This window comes from Amborella trichopoda, chromosome 2 (assembly GCF_054954075.1).
Source record: "Amborella trichopoda isolate Santa Cruz 75 chromosome 2, AtrichopodaSantaCruz75HAP2 v2.0, whole genome shotgun sequence".
Classification (NCBI taxonomy): Eukaryota; Viridiplantae; Streptophyta; class Magnoliopsida; order Amborellales; family Amborellaceae; genus Amborella; species Amborella trichopoda.
Window position 1 is genome coordinate 13,448,494 of NC_142337.1, and position 17,016 is coordinate 13,465,509.

General features: G+C 35.7%; 1 protein-coding gene across 4 annotated transcripts; it reads right to left on the bottom strand.

The window, feature by feature from the left end:
- Positions 1-634: 634 nt before the first annotated feature.
- Positions 635-15,996, bottom strand: POP2 (Pyridoxal phosphate (PLP)-dependent transferases superfamily protein). 4 transcript variants are annotated; one of them, XR_016049212.1, is made up of 19 exons: positions 15,896-15,996; positions 13,582-13,712; positions 13,299-13,383; positions 12,684-12,756; positions 10,095-10,192; positions 8,890-8,982; positions 7,009-7,082; positions 6,832-6,870; positions 6,149-6,237; positions 5,972-6,048; positions 5,817-5,891; positions 4,458-4,505; positions 4,259-4,342; positions 4,096-4,183; positions 3,933-4,011; positions 3,660-3,750; positions 3,383-3,461; positions 1,201-1,421; positions 635-970 (listed from the first exon to the last, which is right to left on the bottom strand). XR_016049212.1 is itself a non-coding variant. In XM_006858175.4 (19 exons), the coding sequence occupies exons 1-19, from the start codon at positions 15,935-15,937 to the stop codon at positions 899-901; spliced, it is 1,533 nt and encodes a 510-aa protein (XP_006858237.1). In that variant the 5' UTR covers positions 15,938-15,996; the 3' UTR covers positions 635-898. The 4 variants fall into 4 exon arrangements, 1 of the variants encoding a protein (XP_006858237.1); XM_006858175.4 differs by having other exon boundaries at positions 1,306-1,421; XR_016049213.1 differs by lacking the exon at positions 3,383-3,461 and having other exon boundaries at positions 1,306-1,421.
- Positions 15,997-17,016: the final 1,020 nt, after the last annotated feature.

The following is a 17,016-nucleotide window of genomic DNA, read 5'->3' on the forward strand; positions in this document are numbered from 1 at the left end:
TCCCATTTGTAAATTCACCATACCATCTCAAACTTCATCATCGAGCTTTTTTCCCAACTAACTACACTAATTGTGATCTGCCATTCCGCTCAATCAAAAATCCATACCCTCATAAGGCTGTAAGTCCCCATATCAAGGGTCATACCCTCAATGAAGCTATAAGTAGCTGCACCATCCTATTCTTATCCCATGTTATTTCAATGAATTCGAAGTTCGAAGTTTGTATGAATTTCAATGCATCTTCCTTGGTTGTCTCGTTAGGAGCAGCATCAAAGTTACTCTTCTTGCTTTAGTTAGGAGCAGGAAGTAGGTAATCCCTTCTATTTTAGAAGTTTCATGACTTATTTCTTGGAAAATGGGATAATACTTCATCTTGATTGGAAGATATCATAATTTAGTTTAGGTAGGAAAATGGGTCATTTTAATTGGGGATGAAATACAGGGGATGGTTTTCCGGAGAAATTCAAGAAGTTCTGTCCTCATTAAAATAAGGAGAGGTTTCTTCTCCTATTTTAATTGGGTTTAAAAAAATTTCAAGAGAAATATATAGGTAATCTCTTAAAAAGGGGATGCTCCACTGGCTTTTATTAAAATTTTCACACAACCAAAAAAGTCTATAGGATTCAAAGAAAAATGTCACAGAAAATGTAGGCCACATTTTATTGCAGAGAGAAGACAAACTATAAACATGTCGCCTCTTCACACAGCAACACAATTCTCCCTCTGATACGACTCTATTAAATATTACATATTGCTTGGGTTTGAGCCCTTTGAATAAAATTCGACATGCCCATTGGAAGTACTTGAACCTTTCAACCGCACGATTTCATATAATACTTTTCATCATCATCACTTCTAAGAAAAGAAGATGTGCTTGGGGTCATCATGCCCTGTGCTGCTACCGTCGTGCCTTGAGCTGCTTCACCCTTTCCTCCGTGCTTCTGAGCGCCTCTCCATAGATGTTAATTAACTGAGAACAAAGGTTTCAGGTTCCAAGAGTTAGCAATCCACTGAAAATGCACTATAGAACTTACATGCCACAAAAAATGAAAATATCCACGTGGATTGTGAGATTGAAAAACAATGTCGAATACAAATTTTCCACATGAGCTAACAAAAATCTCGGTCGGGTCTTTAAAACTTCAAAAACTATATACAGTGAAGTTGTGGTGACTAATTTGGATTTACAAGACAACCTACAAAGAATATACTCAACGCGAACTCGAAAGAACTCCGACATCTTATGAACCCAGAAAAGTCAAGTAGCAGCCGACTTGACATAACTAGGGATTATTAAGCTCATACTCTATCTATCTCTTCTGGTGTCATGATGAAAGGGGGTGACATCATAATGTTGTCTCCAGCGACTCGTACCAACATTCCCTGCTTCTCACATTCAGCACCAAACCATGCTCCTACCCCTGAAATCGTCCAAAATTTTAACGTTAGGTTTTGCAACACTACGGAAAAATGATTAAAACTAGAATGCAGTGACAGTGAGCTATCAAACACACATCTTGAAATATAAAATGGAGGAAAATCTTCATTAGGAAATAGCTAATGTAAGTGGTAGAAACAAAACAGAGAACTAGAAAAAACAACACAATAAGCACACACACATGCATGCATGGATGCACACACACACGTGCACGCGCGCACACAGCGGAAACTAATCTGGTCTGATCAATGGCTAAGGGGGATGCTGTGGAACCAAACTTTGGGGATAAGCCCAACTCATCCTAGCACTCGAGCCCAAAAAAAAAATCCCTAAAACGCAACCCACCTCAATAGTGAACAATTTTGGACCATTAGATCCAGGTCTTAAAGAACCCAAAGTCAGACTTTTATTTTTTTGAAATTCTTCATAAAGTGATGATAAGGCAATCTACAAAATCTTAGGTTAAACACATACCCCCAAGGCCTCAATCTAATACCACTTTTAAACAATTGAAATGGGTAATCCATACTGCATCGTCACTCTTCTCAATGAAAACCAGTTTCTATTTTTAAATTAATGTTTTCCATGATCTTGTTTGTTGGTTCAAGAGAGAGGGAGTATGCAAATTTCAGGCCTGAACAATTGTCCCTAAAGCCTTAAAAATTATGTAAGATGGAGACCATGGCAGTCCACACCACACTAGGGCAGACCAAATCTTCACACACACATACGCATACACACATTGTTTTATAGTCATGACAAGTTGACCATGATACAAGGCGATGCTATCATGGAGGAAACAAATAATTTGATCAAGACAATATTTGGATGCTTGGCCTATCCTATGGAGAATTATGTAACCATATATTGTTATTGGGTGGCTATTTAGAGCATTGGATGATAATCTAAAGTAAGAGACAATATGAGGTGTCAGCAACTGCAGTTCTATAAGGGAACTAGCCAGGGCGGAGCATGGAGTCAAGATTAATAATCCGCTAAATACTTCCAAACCATTGTGTGTGTTTGTCTTTTTGTGCATGTATATGTGCGTGTGTGTGTGTGTGTGTGCGAGAGAGAGAGAGAGAGAGAGAGAGATGACCTTGGGTCATGCATAAGGGAACAGGAGATAACTCCTTGGCAGCATAACTATTTCTAAAACCCATAGACATCAAATTTGACATGGATACTTTTAATCAATGATTTCTAGATAACCTCTTGAAATTACCTACACTCTCTGTTCTGAAACAGTTACACTTGTAGTAATGCTTACTGTTCTCAAAAATCATATCTTATGCAGACACTTGTTGTTCTAAACGTAGTAATGCTTACTGTTCTCAAAAATCATATCTTATGCAGACACTTGTTGTTCTAAACGAACTATAGATATACTAGAATCTCGCTCAATTTCTCAAAATTGATAACATAAAACTTGGAAACCGTACTTGATATTACCCCCTTAAACTAGTTCAGGTCTATGTAACAATCTTAAAAGTAGCTCTCAGTCCCAACTAGGATGTCCCAGGCCCAAACTTGGATCGACTTTCTATTTTGATTCTAATCTGGAAGCAAACAACCCAAAATTAGGAGGGAAAAACAAAAACTGAAAATGTTTTGCGAAGGGAATCAATGTTTTCCTAAAAAACAGGATAATTATCAGAGAAGAAGAACGCAAAAACATCAAATTTTTGTTTTCATACACTTTCTATTGGAATATGTTCTCTAGCAACTAAATGAAGTTGAATTTTTTGATAGCTGGATTATAAGTGTAAACACCTTGCTGATCTAAGTTAGTCAAGTAACTTTATGATCTGAAGGAGGTCACCCCATACATTTCTCTATTTACTAGACACCCATCACCTCAGTTTCCCTCATGTATATTTTCACTGCATTGCATGAGCATCTATTATTCTCCGACGTGCTAAAAATCAAATGTTAGGATTTTACCCCACTCAGGTGGGAAAGTATCTGCTGGAGACTTATTATCTGTAAACTCAGTACCAAGTATCAATCCTGTTCCTCGTATCTGCATAACAAACAATAGGAGATCATATTCTTGTTGGACCTCGGTGTCACAATAACTATTATCTTCCAACTCAGTTAAAAATACTAGTTGCTCAATTTAATTGGAAACTCCATGATCATTTTAAAGAGCAAAATGGTAATGGGATCTCATTTTAAAGAGTAAAATGGTAATGAAATCTCATTGTAGAGAGTAATGTACCTCTCCAATAATGGGGCTCTCAGAAAAGGCTCGTATGCCTTCTTGGAACCTTGGCGCTATGCTGAGGACTTGGTCAACAATATTTCTCTCTCTGTGCAAATTAATTAGCATCATTAGGTCCTTTCACAAGTTAACAAGTCCTTGGCCACTGTGCAAATTAACACGTTCTAAAAGTGCATCTAGAAAAAAGACAGGACTTGAGAACAATAGTTCTGACTGCATCATCATCATCATCATTATAGCCTTTTCCCATTTAAAGTTCCAGCTACATACTTGTAAATTTTCAGTGTTTCTAATGCAACAGCGCAAGCCACAGGGTGCCCAGAATAAGTAAATCCATGGGCAAACGAACCTGCAAAGAGCAAGATGGCATGCATAAGGAACCAGGACACCTTCGATCAATTTAACCAGTCAAAGGGAGAAATACTAAACGTACCAAGTTCATTGCTTTGTGAGTAAACAACCTTCGAGATTTCGGGGCTTACAAGAATTGCACCAATGGGCATATATCCTGATGAAAGAGCCTGAAAAATCAAGAAATTGCAATTAGGTGTGATAAAGGTAGAGTTTAGAAATTTTCTTATATGCAGATGGCGTACTTTTGCAATGGTTACAAGATCTGGCTGAATATTGTACTTATCACACCCAAACATTGTCCCCAACCTTCCAAAGGCACAGATAACCTGTTAAAGGATGGATCCAGAAGGCAGCAGAAAAAATATAAGCACGCCTCAGAAGCAGTGTTACCCTAAAAAATTCATCTATCGCAAGTTTTGAATGTAGAAATATTTGAATTACCTCATCTGCAATGAATAGAATATCATATTTCTTCACAACAGCTTGAATCTACAGAAATAACCAAAAAAAAAAAAGCATTGCTCCATGAATAAATACATTTCACCGGCCAAAGGAAGAGACATACAATCATCAAATGTCAGGCCTTAAAATAGCAACCTAGAAAGATGGCCGAAGAAATTAATGGATGCATCCAAACTTAATCCAATAGGCTTAAATGTTTGATCTTATTCAACAAAACATGCAAGTAAATGAGAAGAAACATCACAGAAATTTATGGATAAGAGTTCTGCTAGGGAACGGCCAACAAGTACAAATGATCTTCACCGTAGAAATCCAAAAAATGCACGGTCAGATATGGTACGTGTGAGAAGAATTAACACGTGAGAACTCTAGCAAGGCCCTTGAAACATGAGAACTGCTGGACCTATGACTCTTGACTTCTCTTATTTTCTTGCTACTAACCAAACAAAATTTAGGCACAAATCTCTAGTGTTTTTTTTTGAGATAAAGTTAACAATTTAGGCACAAATCTCTAGTGTTACAGGATAAATTTTGAAGTTTCATAAGTTGGGGCTTTATCACCATGCACTGATGAATAGGTTTTAGACTAACCATCATCATTCCAATAATGGAGACCTTAGAGCTCATTATCTTATATATGAATTCATTCAGGAAAAATGGCCAAACATAGAGTATTTTTGTACATAATTATGTCTCTATACTTCTTCTCTTATGGTGAACGCATTACAACAACAAACTCTCACTCAAAGAACTAGGGCAAAGGATTGAGAAGGTGGAAACTGAGGTGTGAGCTGAAAACATTACAGAGGGGAAATGACAAAATTCAAGAGGTTCTGCACATATGTTTCATACGAGGAAAAAAAACAAAAACAAAAACAGGCAAGAGAGAATAGAGACAAAATTGAGAGAAAGGAGGGTACGATGATGGGAAGGATAAGAGGCCCGTAAAGCAAAGAAGAGAAAAAGGCAGAATATACAATAGGAAAATCTATTACCAATATGTGATAGGGAATAAGGAAACAAAGAGAATTTTTCAAAAGCAATTTTTTTTTCCAATCTGTTAAAAGTTTGAAGAGGCAATAAGAGCATATGAATGAGAAAGTGATGTCGAATAACATTTTACCATGCCTTCATGATTGACAAAGGACACAAAAAAAAGAGAGAATGAAGAATCATGAAGGAAAGTGATTTGATTAAATTTCATCTCACACATTTACTCGGAAATTTAATTTGCAGGATTTGATATAAATTAAATCTACCAAAGTAGCTAGAGGAGATGCATGAACTTCTTTTGACAATAAAGCTTCCACTGAAAATCAAATAATGAAGATCAGTCACCTTCTCAAAATATGCTACAGGGGGTGGAATGACACCTCCAGCACCCATGACAGGCTCGGCAATGAATGCAGCAATCTGCAATAATAACCACATAAATAAGAAAACATTTCTATGGAGATAACAGCTCTTACATAATACAAGTAACAAGAACTTACTGTCTCCGGTCCCTCCTTCAATATGAGATTTTCCAAGTTATTTGCTAATCTGGTGGAGAATTCCTCCTCCGTCTCACCTGGTACATAACCAACCCTATTCAATATATAGATATAGATATTCTTACAAACCATAGAACATGGAAATTGGAATTGTGAAAAAGGATATAGGGCAAAGACCAGGAAGATGGAAGCGCCAATAGTGTGGGCAGTCTGTATGCAATACAAAAGGTGCTGGAAGATCAAACTTCTGATGTAATGCTGGAAGACTATATAGGCAAAGAATTTTCCGTCAGTTACAATACTCAAGTCAAAGGAAAACAATTCATATAAATAAAGCTTAAGAGAACTAAATACTGCAATTTCACTTTTCTCCTAAGGTAAACAAGCTAGTGGAACTCAAAAACCAAACTTTAAGATGGAAGGGCCATATCTCAAACCTTGGGGCAACAATTCTACTCATTAAAGGGCTCCATGATAAATCAAAGCCCCATACTGATGAAACCCACAAGCTCTCTAATATACTAGAAGAATAGTGTCAACATCATCATCCAAGCTTTATCCTAATGATTTGGGGTTGGCTATATGAATCTTGTTCCTTCATTCCTCTCTATCAAAGGTCATACCCTCCGTAAGACCAAAAAGTCACATAGGTTCAGGATTCATGATAAAACGTGGCAAAGTTTTACATTGGCTGCCTACCTAATGCAATCCACCTCCTTTATTCAGGTTTGAAACAGGTTAAGGAAAAGTTTAAGGCCCTCAACCTTATTAGACCTTTTCAAAAAAATTAAATAAAGTAAAAAAGTTATGAAAGATCCCAAATCATCCTAAATAGTATAATACATTAAAAGAAATGTTACCCTGAGAGACTTGCCGAAATTAGAGTTGATCCATGATATCTGTTGCAAAGAAGTACATAAGGAAAAATGAGAAATGATCAATTTCCTCCCCTTACATGAAAAAGTTCCCCAAACTAAACTAGTATTGGTAAGAGCTAATGAAATATTTGCATCAAAAGCAACTAAACAGAAACATACGATTTTTGTCGTGCAATAAACTTCTTCTTATCCGGTCTTCCCAATGCATTATTGTAATACCAAACTAGCTTCACCTAAATTCAGAAAACCGTCATGAGAAAGGCATGACCTCAAAATTTGAGGAATCGATGCTATTGAAATTAAATTTGTATGCGCCCACACACACATGCACATGCACACACATACCAACAACACAGGAAATCAAGATCTGCAAAATTTTAAAAACACAAAGCTTGGGAAAATCAGAAGCTGTCATGGAGAAGTCCAGAGCCTAAAACACGCCACATGAGCAGTATTCAGTATGTTGCATCGTCGAAATATAGTATTCAAAAGGGCTCAATTAAAGTGCCTCATCTTCACATATACTGATTCTATGGAATATGAGCCATCACAAATTTTGAAATTACAGATGTTCTATAGGCGACTTACCAAACCAGTAAAATTCATTATCCTAAAGCTTTCTGCAGATATGTTCAAGTCATGAGGAACTACAGAAATACACTTTAAATGGATTCATAATAAAATGCATATAAACATAGTCCCCATTATGTGAAAGTGCAGGAAAGCCATGGCTAAAAGTAAAGATTATCAATGGGCATATCAACTCTTTCTCCGATGCAATTTGAAGTACTCATAAATTAAACGTAAACAATATGACGTGATGCAAAACAATGACAATACAATGGCCACATAAAAAGCAAAGGGAGCAAGAATAAAAGGAAAAAAAAAAACCTAATCAATAATATAGAAATGAAATGGGCTCTAGCACTCCCTCTAGAGATTACATGCAGTTGTGCATAAACTTTGAAGTAAACAGAGAATGGTGATCCCCAAAAGATGATTTCTGCAAATTGGGATAAAATCTGTATCCTTTCCAAGAAATATTTCAAGTAACTTAAAAATATGATAATAGTACTGTAGTTTGAATATATCCAACAGGCTGACACATCCCATATGACAATAACATACAACGGACTCCTCATGAAAGTCAATTTTACAGGGGCCTCAACCATCATGTGGTTTGCCACATCAGTAGTAGAGGGAGATGTTGTCATTCACTTATTTATTGCACTTTCAGCCGTATAAGTCTCCTCAAGGCTTTACAAACTGCATTAGCCAATGGAATACCTGAAAAGACATATGCCAAGTTCCACTATATAATTAAGAATTTAAGATGGCAAAGATGTATCCAGCCTTGTTTAGTAAAGGCATCTATTCTTGTTCACCTATGGTCTTTCTTGGTCATTCCTCCAAAAGTGTATAAAGTGGCCATATCATATGTATCACTCGGGGTAAATGGACTGCTTAGATGTTCAAGCTCAAGACACCCGTCTTGTTACGACTATCAAGGTCCCAAAGGGATCCTTTGAAGGATACCATAGCTAGGGTGCATACTCTTGTTACACCTAATACCCTTTGCCCGCTCTGTTACCCAGACAAGAATATGTGTCAAACATACCAATATGCCATAAATATGACAGAAACAAAGGTTTTCAAAAAGAAAAAGGAGGACATCTGTAACTTTTTAATAATTAAAACATATATACATTCCAATAATAAATTAATCCTAAAATAAAATGAAAGTGATAAGGAATGTTCAAAATGGATTCAAACGTAATGTCATAGCCCTTTTGTATTTCACAGTCAGGCCAGAATAAAAGGGAAAACAAATGCCATATTGAATGTATCAACCATATCCTCAACAGCAATAAAATACCTAGCTAACCATGTCCTAAAATTTTAATCTCCCTTCTCAATGCAGAATTTAAGTCACCTTGCAAGGATTATTGTCAGATCAAAACATAATTTTTCAATAACAATAGGAAAGATAATTATGGAAAGCTCAAGAAGTCAATGTGAAGTAAAACATAGAAATCAAACCTGGGAATCATTAGCTTCAGACCCGCTGTTTGTAAAAAAGACCTTTCCCATTTTCCTAGCAGTAAACATCTCTAGCAGTTCTGTTGCAAGATCCTGTAAGGAAAACAGTAAAGGACCATGTCAAGATTGCCCATGTTAGAATGAAGCAACTGCAAAAAATAATTAAAGATAGATTAGTCCACCTAGCCTTGGCTTAAAAGGGACACAATCAGTTTGCACTGCATGAGGTCTTTAGTTTTGAACCTCTATCTTACAAATCAAGTTAACCTACTCAATAAAATAGATTGGTCTACTTGACAAAAAATCAATACTGCAAAACTCAATGAAAATCATTTAAAGTGATAATAAAACTAGAAACAAAAAGGTCTAAGCATTTCTAGAAAGGAATGCAAATTGAATTTCCTGTATATTTTAATACAATATTGCAGTAAAATCAACCAAAACCATTTTCCAGCTAATATATAAAAAACAAAAAAAATCATCAGTTGAGTGTTTACAAAAGTTTTTCTACTTCGGGAAAATAGAATGAAAACACAAAAATGCTCAGATCTGCAAAAATTGTTCAAAACATAATTCTACCCATTGAAGGAAAAATCAGGCAGTCTAATTAGTAACCACCAGGTTAGTTAGGCAGTCTAATTAGTAACCGCCCGGTTAGATCGGAACCGGACAATTTTTGGTGACCGGCCAGGTATTTTTACAAACAATTTTAAAAAAAATTATATAAAATCCAAAAAAAAGGAATTTTGTTGTAATGCATTTTTTAATATTTTTTATCATTATGGCAAAGATTGGAAATTGTTTGGCCATTAATACTTCTTTTTATATTTTCCCATCTTTTTATAGAAAATTTCAAAAATACCCTTGAGCACAAATTGATTCTTTAAAATCCATTTTTTCATTAATTTTCAATTTCATTTGGATGTCATTTGTTTAATCATTCTTTAAATATACTTTCATATTTTATTAGATTTTTTTTATTTTGTTTAGTTTTTTTAATACTTTTTTTACTGCCTGAAACTTGCCCGGTTAGAACGATTGAATCGGCCGGTTTACCGGTTAGGCCGGTTGAACTGCTTCTGGGCCATGTCCAGTTAACCGTTCCGGTTCGATTTTTCCTACACTGATTCTAGCAAGAAAAGAACAACAAAACAACTTTCTTTCAATATAACCAATCCAAGCCAAAAGATTAGGTCAATAAGTACCAGAGATGGCTTTGTGGTACGGTTCCAAAAAGAGTGATAAAATGGTAACTTATTCAATTGTCTGGTTGCAGCTTCCACAAGTCGAGGCTCATTCCCCCCTGCAATAAATCAACCCCAAATATTATTTATAACAGATACAATTTGTATATTAATCATTCAACACTAAGTACAGTATTTGTGAGATTTATCCTCAAAAATCAAATGCAGTGTTTTCAAATGGTAAAAATAATATCATATAACTTATCTAGCCAGAGTAAAAAAAAAAAAAACATTGAACATGAATACAATAATTTTAGGTGAAAAACATAAATAAAGGACAATGGTGTTAGATTGTCTTAAAGGCATTTTTGTGAAGATTGATAGAATAGAGGTTTTCTGGGGAAGCAATGAGAACTCCTTCCATTATGGTGTTCTGTGAGCAACACCAGAAGAAGAGAGCCTAAAAGATGCGACGATCCGAGAGCTAAAGTATACTGAGGACCATGGGGGTGAGGTGGGATGGTCATTCTCATCAACATCCATGGTGAAAACTATTGTCGAATGGGAAAAAGCACCATCTTTGATAAAGAAGATGCAATTGATGATGTACTTGAGGCGAAACCCATTTTTGATGGATAGATGAACTTATGTTATGAAGAGTTAGGAATCCTACCACATGTTATTAGGATCCTTTTCTGAAAGGAGAAGATACTTTTCTTCAAGGATTATTCAATCAGTTGCAACTCTTATTTTTTAATAACATGGTCCAACAATACAACAGCAACCTGATTATTGAGGTTTGGAGATCTAAGAGAGATCCAGCGCCAGCAGTAGAATCACACCACAAATACCAAAAGTGAAGTCTAAATTCAACTAAAGCAAAACAGAGATGTGGCAAAGATTCTCAAATTTGAGGATGAGTTCTCTCCAACATAAGATGGTTTTAGGAGTCTTTTGGTTTTCAGTTCCCTTGGGATTTCAAGCACAGTTTGAGCAATATTTAGTAATTAATTAAAAAAATCAATGCATGAATAAGAGGCAAATTAGCTAGAGAAAATAGTTATTTCTATTATAATTATTACTTGATGAGTTCTAATGGGCTTTAATGATAGCAATCCTATCTTGAGTCAATGCTTTAGGGATTTTTAGGAGGCTTTTGATCTTCCAATGTATGGGGACTTGGTGAGGCATCTTTAGAAGCATCTAGACCTAGGTTTAGAGCCTATAAGGAGTCATTCATGTCATCTGAAAATAGAGAGATGAACTTGAATCGAATTAACAATTGGGTTGGTTCTTGTGTTCTTCTTCTCTCTCCTCCTGGCTTGCATCAGACAACAGCAAGGTTTCAAGGAACAAACAGTCGATAACAACATTCCATTTGTAGTAAAATTATTCAGCCACAAATCAAGGGATGAATAACCCTTACTTGAGACACATATAGAAATCTCAATAATGAAAGGATTGTCCCCTTAATCATAAGCTGACACTTCTGGGGATAACATAGTAATGACGCAATCCGTGGTGGATAACGATAATATTATTGAACAGTAAAATACATGGATATCATAGTCATCATCAGTTTCATAGTTTTATTTCCAATAGTTGGCCTAGCTACATGCATTAGAAATGTCACAATTACAAGAAACTTACTGCTGCAAATGAATGTGTGCCAAAAATTGGTTTGAACCTGTGTTTGAAAACCTGTCGATCCGGATAAGAAATTGCCAATCCGGATAGGGAATCGTCTGTGGATGATCCGGTTCTTTGTAGGAACCGGGTGATTTATATAGAAAACACTGGGTTGAACCATTAGGTTTTATAGAACTTGACAATAATGGTTAAATTAATTGGCATCTATTAAGAACAGCAATACCATTTGTTAACATTCACAAAAAATTGGTTGCACCCCTATGTTTTATTAGAAGTGGACAATAGAGGTTGAACTTACTTGGAATCTGTTAAAGCAGCAATAGCATTTGTTAAATCCCCCCACCCCCCACCCCTCCATTTCTATGAGGATTATTATTCCGCTGTAAGTGTTTAATGTCTCTAGGTTTTAAATTTCCTTTCAAAGAATCAAGAAACAATATATTGATCAAATTAATTACAAATTTCTTTTATTAAGTTACCAACAAGAAAGAGTCTACCTGCACAAGTGCCAGTATAAGACAAAGATAATTGCTTCATTACTGGACATCTTTGCACGTCATTATACCACCACCTTAATGGCCACTAGTGTAAAAGATGAATTCCAGTATTTGTCCAAGTACCAAAACTATTAGTCACCACCCACATAAAAGATTCAGTAGATTGACAAATCCTGTTTCCTCAAAGCTTCTTAATGTCAATAAACTTCACAGTCAAATATAAAAGAGACAGTTGCATAGGCACGACTAAACTTGATGCAAAAATTTCCTTAGAATATTTTATTGTGAGACAAAACCAAAAAATATCGCCAATTTTGGAATCGATAACCTTAAGAAGCAAATAAAAAATTTTCACTTGCTTTCATTCTAGTAATTGCAACAAAAACATGCATAGATAAAAAGGTTTTCTGTAATATGCATCAGAAACTTGAGGCCATTGTCAATTAGTGAATCAAGAAAATACCTAATGCTGTGCACCATAAACCAGCAAGAGCATCAAGATATTTTTTTCCATTTACATCATAGACATAACTTCCCTGCAGCATCATTCAAAAAGGAGCAAATGAGATAACTGGACAAAAAGAATTTATTAAAATTCAGAATATCCTCTAAATGATCAAGTTTTTGGAACCAATGTAGACTACAGAACTACCATCAAAATATATTTGGTAGGCATGCAGGGTAAAAACTTTGGGTATGGCCCCTTTCTGCAACATGCAATGGCCATTTTCGAGGTGAGGATATTACGGGAAGTACGATTGAGAACCAGCATTTGAGACTTATAATGGCATGCATAGCCATTCTTATCGAAAAGGTATACTCAATAATCGCTGAATTATAAACAGAAACTTGCATGAACCATCTCTATTTCCCGTCCACATTCATGTGAACACGTATGAGTTTCATATGAAAAGTGACCGCTAGTTTTTTTTATAGAACTGTCATCAAAGCACATTTTTCCTATAAAGAAAACCAAGAAGTAAATAGAGCTTTGTATTTCTAAAGCTAAAGAGAAGTGGTGCTGATACATAAACAATATCAATTTGTATCCATTAACACCATAAATTGCATGAAATACCTCCGATCTGTCAATAACTAAAGGATGCAAGTCTGTACTCTGCCATCCAGCAGTAAAAGGTGCAAGCATGTCATGGCCCTTGAATCTGTACCATTTGACATCACAATGTGTCGCAGTTATGTACTATATGTACTATTAAACAAAAGAAATCAGCCATAATTAACGAATTAATCTATCCTTCTTCTTTTTGTTATAAAAAAGACTGTCAAGGAATTTTATAGAAAATGCAGTTTCAATTGTTGATCGGCTGCATACAAAGACTTTTCCACCTAAGATTCCATACCCTTTATCATTTGATTCAGGAACATCACTCTGCAAAGATGCTTCTGAACTATAACTGGCAAATGTAGGACAATGATGTGGGGGCACTTTCAGATTTCTAGCAGCGGCAACATGTTTGATGAACTTACCCAGCTATGCAACAACAGAAAAAAATAAGTTTCGCACGAAAAACAAAAAGCATGCAGAGATATTTGTCTCCATTTAGGAACAGCACGATTTTAAAACACAGAAATTGGGAATTTTAACCTCAAGTAGACCACCATGGTTTTTTATAAGCTATACTTTCACCAAAGGAAAGTCAAGTACAAAGATAGCAAACATGTCTCAGTTACAATTCTACAAGTGAGAAGTCACAAATGCAGACAGACCACCTCAAAATAAGATAAGCAAACAGCTACATCATTGGCTTCCCTATTAACAAATGAATTACTAAAGACATTAAATGAATACATGCCCCTTATTTCACAAAGATACCGCAAAAGCATCATGGAAACATCACTTTTTCTCCTCAATGAGAGATGTCATTTTAGGGCATCGCCATCAATGTTTAATGGGCTGAACAGGTCTAAACAGAACAGATTTAAACCAAAAATTTTGGAACCAATGCAATGAGGATAAATGCTTATGACAGGGGGCACTATAACTGCTGAAGATCGATAGAGGCTAAGCAGGAATGTGGACAATCTTGTTTACAAATTTCTGATTAATTATGTATTCATTTTGGGCTAATTGAGCCGTAACATGAATTATATTCTCTTTTCGGGTCCTATGGTGTTCTTTAGCACACTTTGATATTTGTTATTTCCCCATAAATTTTGATGTGCATATTTCACATGCTAATTGATTAGCGCTTGACAATTTGCAACGCTACAACCTTGGCTCAGTAGGAGCCCTCTCCCCACTGACTCACCCAAAAAAAAAATCTGGATGCTAATATACGGAATGGTCCATAGCGATGTGTATATCGGAACTGCTAAAACATCTTGATCAGTTGAGAACCATTCATGAATAACAAGAAAGGAGGTGCAGTGACCAGAATAGGCCAAGGGAACATAACTGAGACCTTCATAAGTCTCAAAAGGCTAGACCAAATAACATATGAAACTCACACACTGATAAGTAAATGTGACGTCGGTCCACCAATAAGCAAATGTGACCTTGATATGTGGAGGAATGCACCGAAAGTACCTCTCACCAACTGTTTATGATGTCATTTCTATAACTCAAGGACACTTTATCCAGCTACCATATGGAATGGATGCTGATGAACCTCTGCTCTGATTCTATCCCCAAGGGCTGACATATGTAATAGTCACTTGAATTGATTGATCAGCAATTTGGATCATAAGGGGGAAAATTTGATATTGAAGCAGTTCACAATCCCAATTCCTCGAAGGAATTAATGTGTTAGTCCAAAATCTAGCTTTTCTATGTCCAGCTCTGCAGAACCAAAATTTTTCCTTTGAGAAATTCCACAGTTTTCTATGAATTTTTCTATGAATTACATAGAAATTCATGGAATTACAGTTTTTCTATGAATTACAGCTTTTCTATGAATTCCAATTTTTCCTTTGAGAAATTCCACAGTTTCATTATCTTGCAGAACCAAAATTTCGTTCCACAGTTTCATTATCTTGAAGAACCAAAATTTCTCAATATGGGTAACACAATTGTGTAACTAATGGGCTTAATATTGTGAATTCAGGCAAAAGGATGGATAGCTGTGCAGGAAAGCATGTTACCAACCAAACAAATATATATATCAGTAGGATGGCCCACCGGATTCTCTTTTCTCTTTGCAATAAGAAAATCAGCAAAAGACAACAACCTTTGTGTTCCAAGTTCAAAGACCAATCAAGAACACTCATCTATTGAATTTGATAATGATTTCATACATAATCATAATCAAGGAAATGCCGAATGCAAGTAATATTCAAGCACAAAGAAAACAATCAGCCCAGTAAGAAATAGGCCCTTGGGATTTGCAGGGTCTAAATAGGATATCAGCATACTAATGAAGTTCCTGAATCAATTCAAAACCTCAAAATAGAATTTCGTTCTAATCATGAAAAAAAACAGGAATTAGATTTTCTAAACATAAACAAAAACATCTCTTTTTCATTTTTCTTTTTGTTTTTAGAAATAACATAAACAGAACTTCTCTGGTAATATTAAAAAAAAAAAAAAGTACCAATGAGAACATGCTAAGAAAAAAAAATCTAGCAACGTATGATATTCAGAATAATTGGATGATAATCGAAAAATAAAATTAATTATCAATAAAAGAAACACATAAATCATTTCAGAAAAAATACCTGTAAATTGGACCTGGATCGCAGGAGCTGGTAGGGAATCATATTGCTCAACTTGGGGCTGAATTTAGAGAGAGAAAAAGATTGTAATGGACTTTTATGACATGGATTCAAGAGACAGTGAACTCTATAAATAATATCTCCAAGAGAGAGATAGAGATACGTGCATATTAAATATTATTAAATTAGCTATAAAATTGCATGCAGACAAAATATCTATCGGCCTATGCTGGATGGACGGTCCAAATTACCTCCAGGGAAGGGAGCTTTTGCAACGGCTGCCGTCGATGCAGATGGAGACATTAGTTACAATGGACATGGTGGGACCTAGCACCCGTCACCACAGGAGCACGTAAGCAGTAATGAGTGCGATTTCAATAATACTTAATAACTTACTCCAAAAACAAATAATTACTCCAAAAGTCAGTTTTCACCGATTTGGCTTACTTCTTCAAAGTAAGGCCGGGCTTCGACCTGGGCCTATACGGGCTAAGTAAAAAATAAAGTGGGCCAAATTGGACCAGCACGAGCCCCATCTCGGCTCTTTCATATGAGTGGCAATGACCAGGACCCGACCCGGGACCCACCGGGTATACCCGACACTGGTCTCGGATATGGGTCTAACATTTGGTCATGGCGGGCAGGTCCGAATCCAAAACCTTGACCCGAAGACTATTCAGGTCTGGGTCTGGGTCCAGGCTTGGTCGAACCCGACCTGTATCTATAAATTGTTAGGGACAAAATATTTCAAGCCCGTCATTCACCGTTTGATCTTAGATCCGACATCTTAAAGTACTTTATTTTTATTTTTTTTTTTATATAAATTGTATGAATATGAAATTGGTACGTGCCATCTTCTCTTTGGGGTGCACCTGTAAAAAATATTAAAAATAATTTTTCGATAAAATATAATGATCAAAATGCCCTTTGAAATGTTCAGGGGTATTTTGATCATTTTATTTTATTAAAAATATTTTTTTTATATTTTTCGCTAGTGCGAGTTTAATAGAGGAATGGACGTCCAAAATTTGGTGTCAAAATAGTTTATAGAAAAAAAATTAAAAATAAAATAGTGTAGAGATATGACATTGTGATTGGCGCAATTTTAGCCTTGAATTCAAAAT

Bases quoted from the DNA above. Each gene is read 5' to 3' on its own strand.
- POP2 (XM_006858175.4), bottom strand. From the start codon at position 15,937: ATGATTCCCTACCAGCTCCTGCGATCCAGGTCCAATTTACAG. The intron at 6,238-6,831 runs GTAACATTTCTT...TTGCCTATATAG, and splicing joins ATTTCGGCAAGTCTCTCAGG to TCTTCCAGCATTACATCAGA. The intron at 4,184-4,258 runs GTACGCCATCTG...TTGATTTTTCAG, and splicing joins ATCTTGTAACCATTGCAAAA to GCTCTTTCATCAGGATATAT.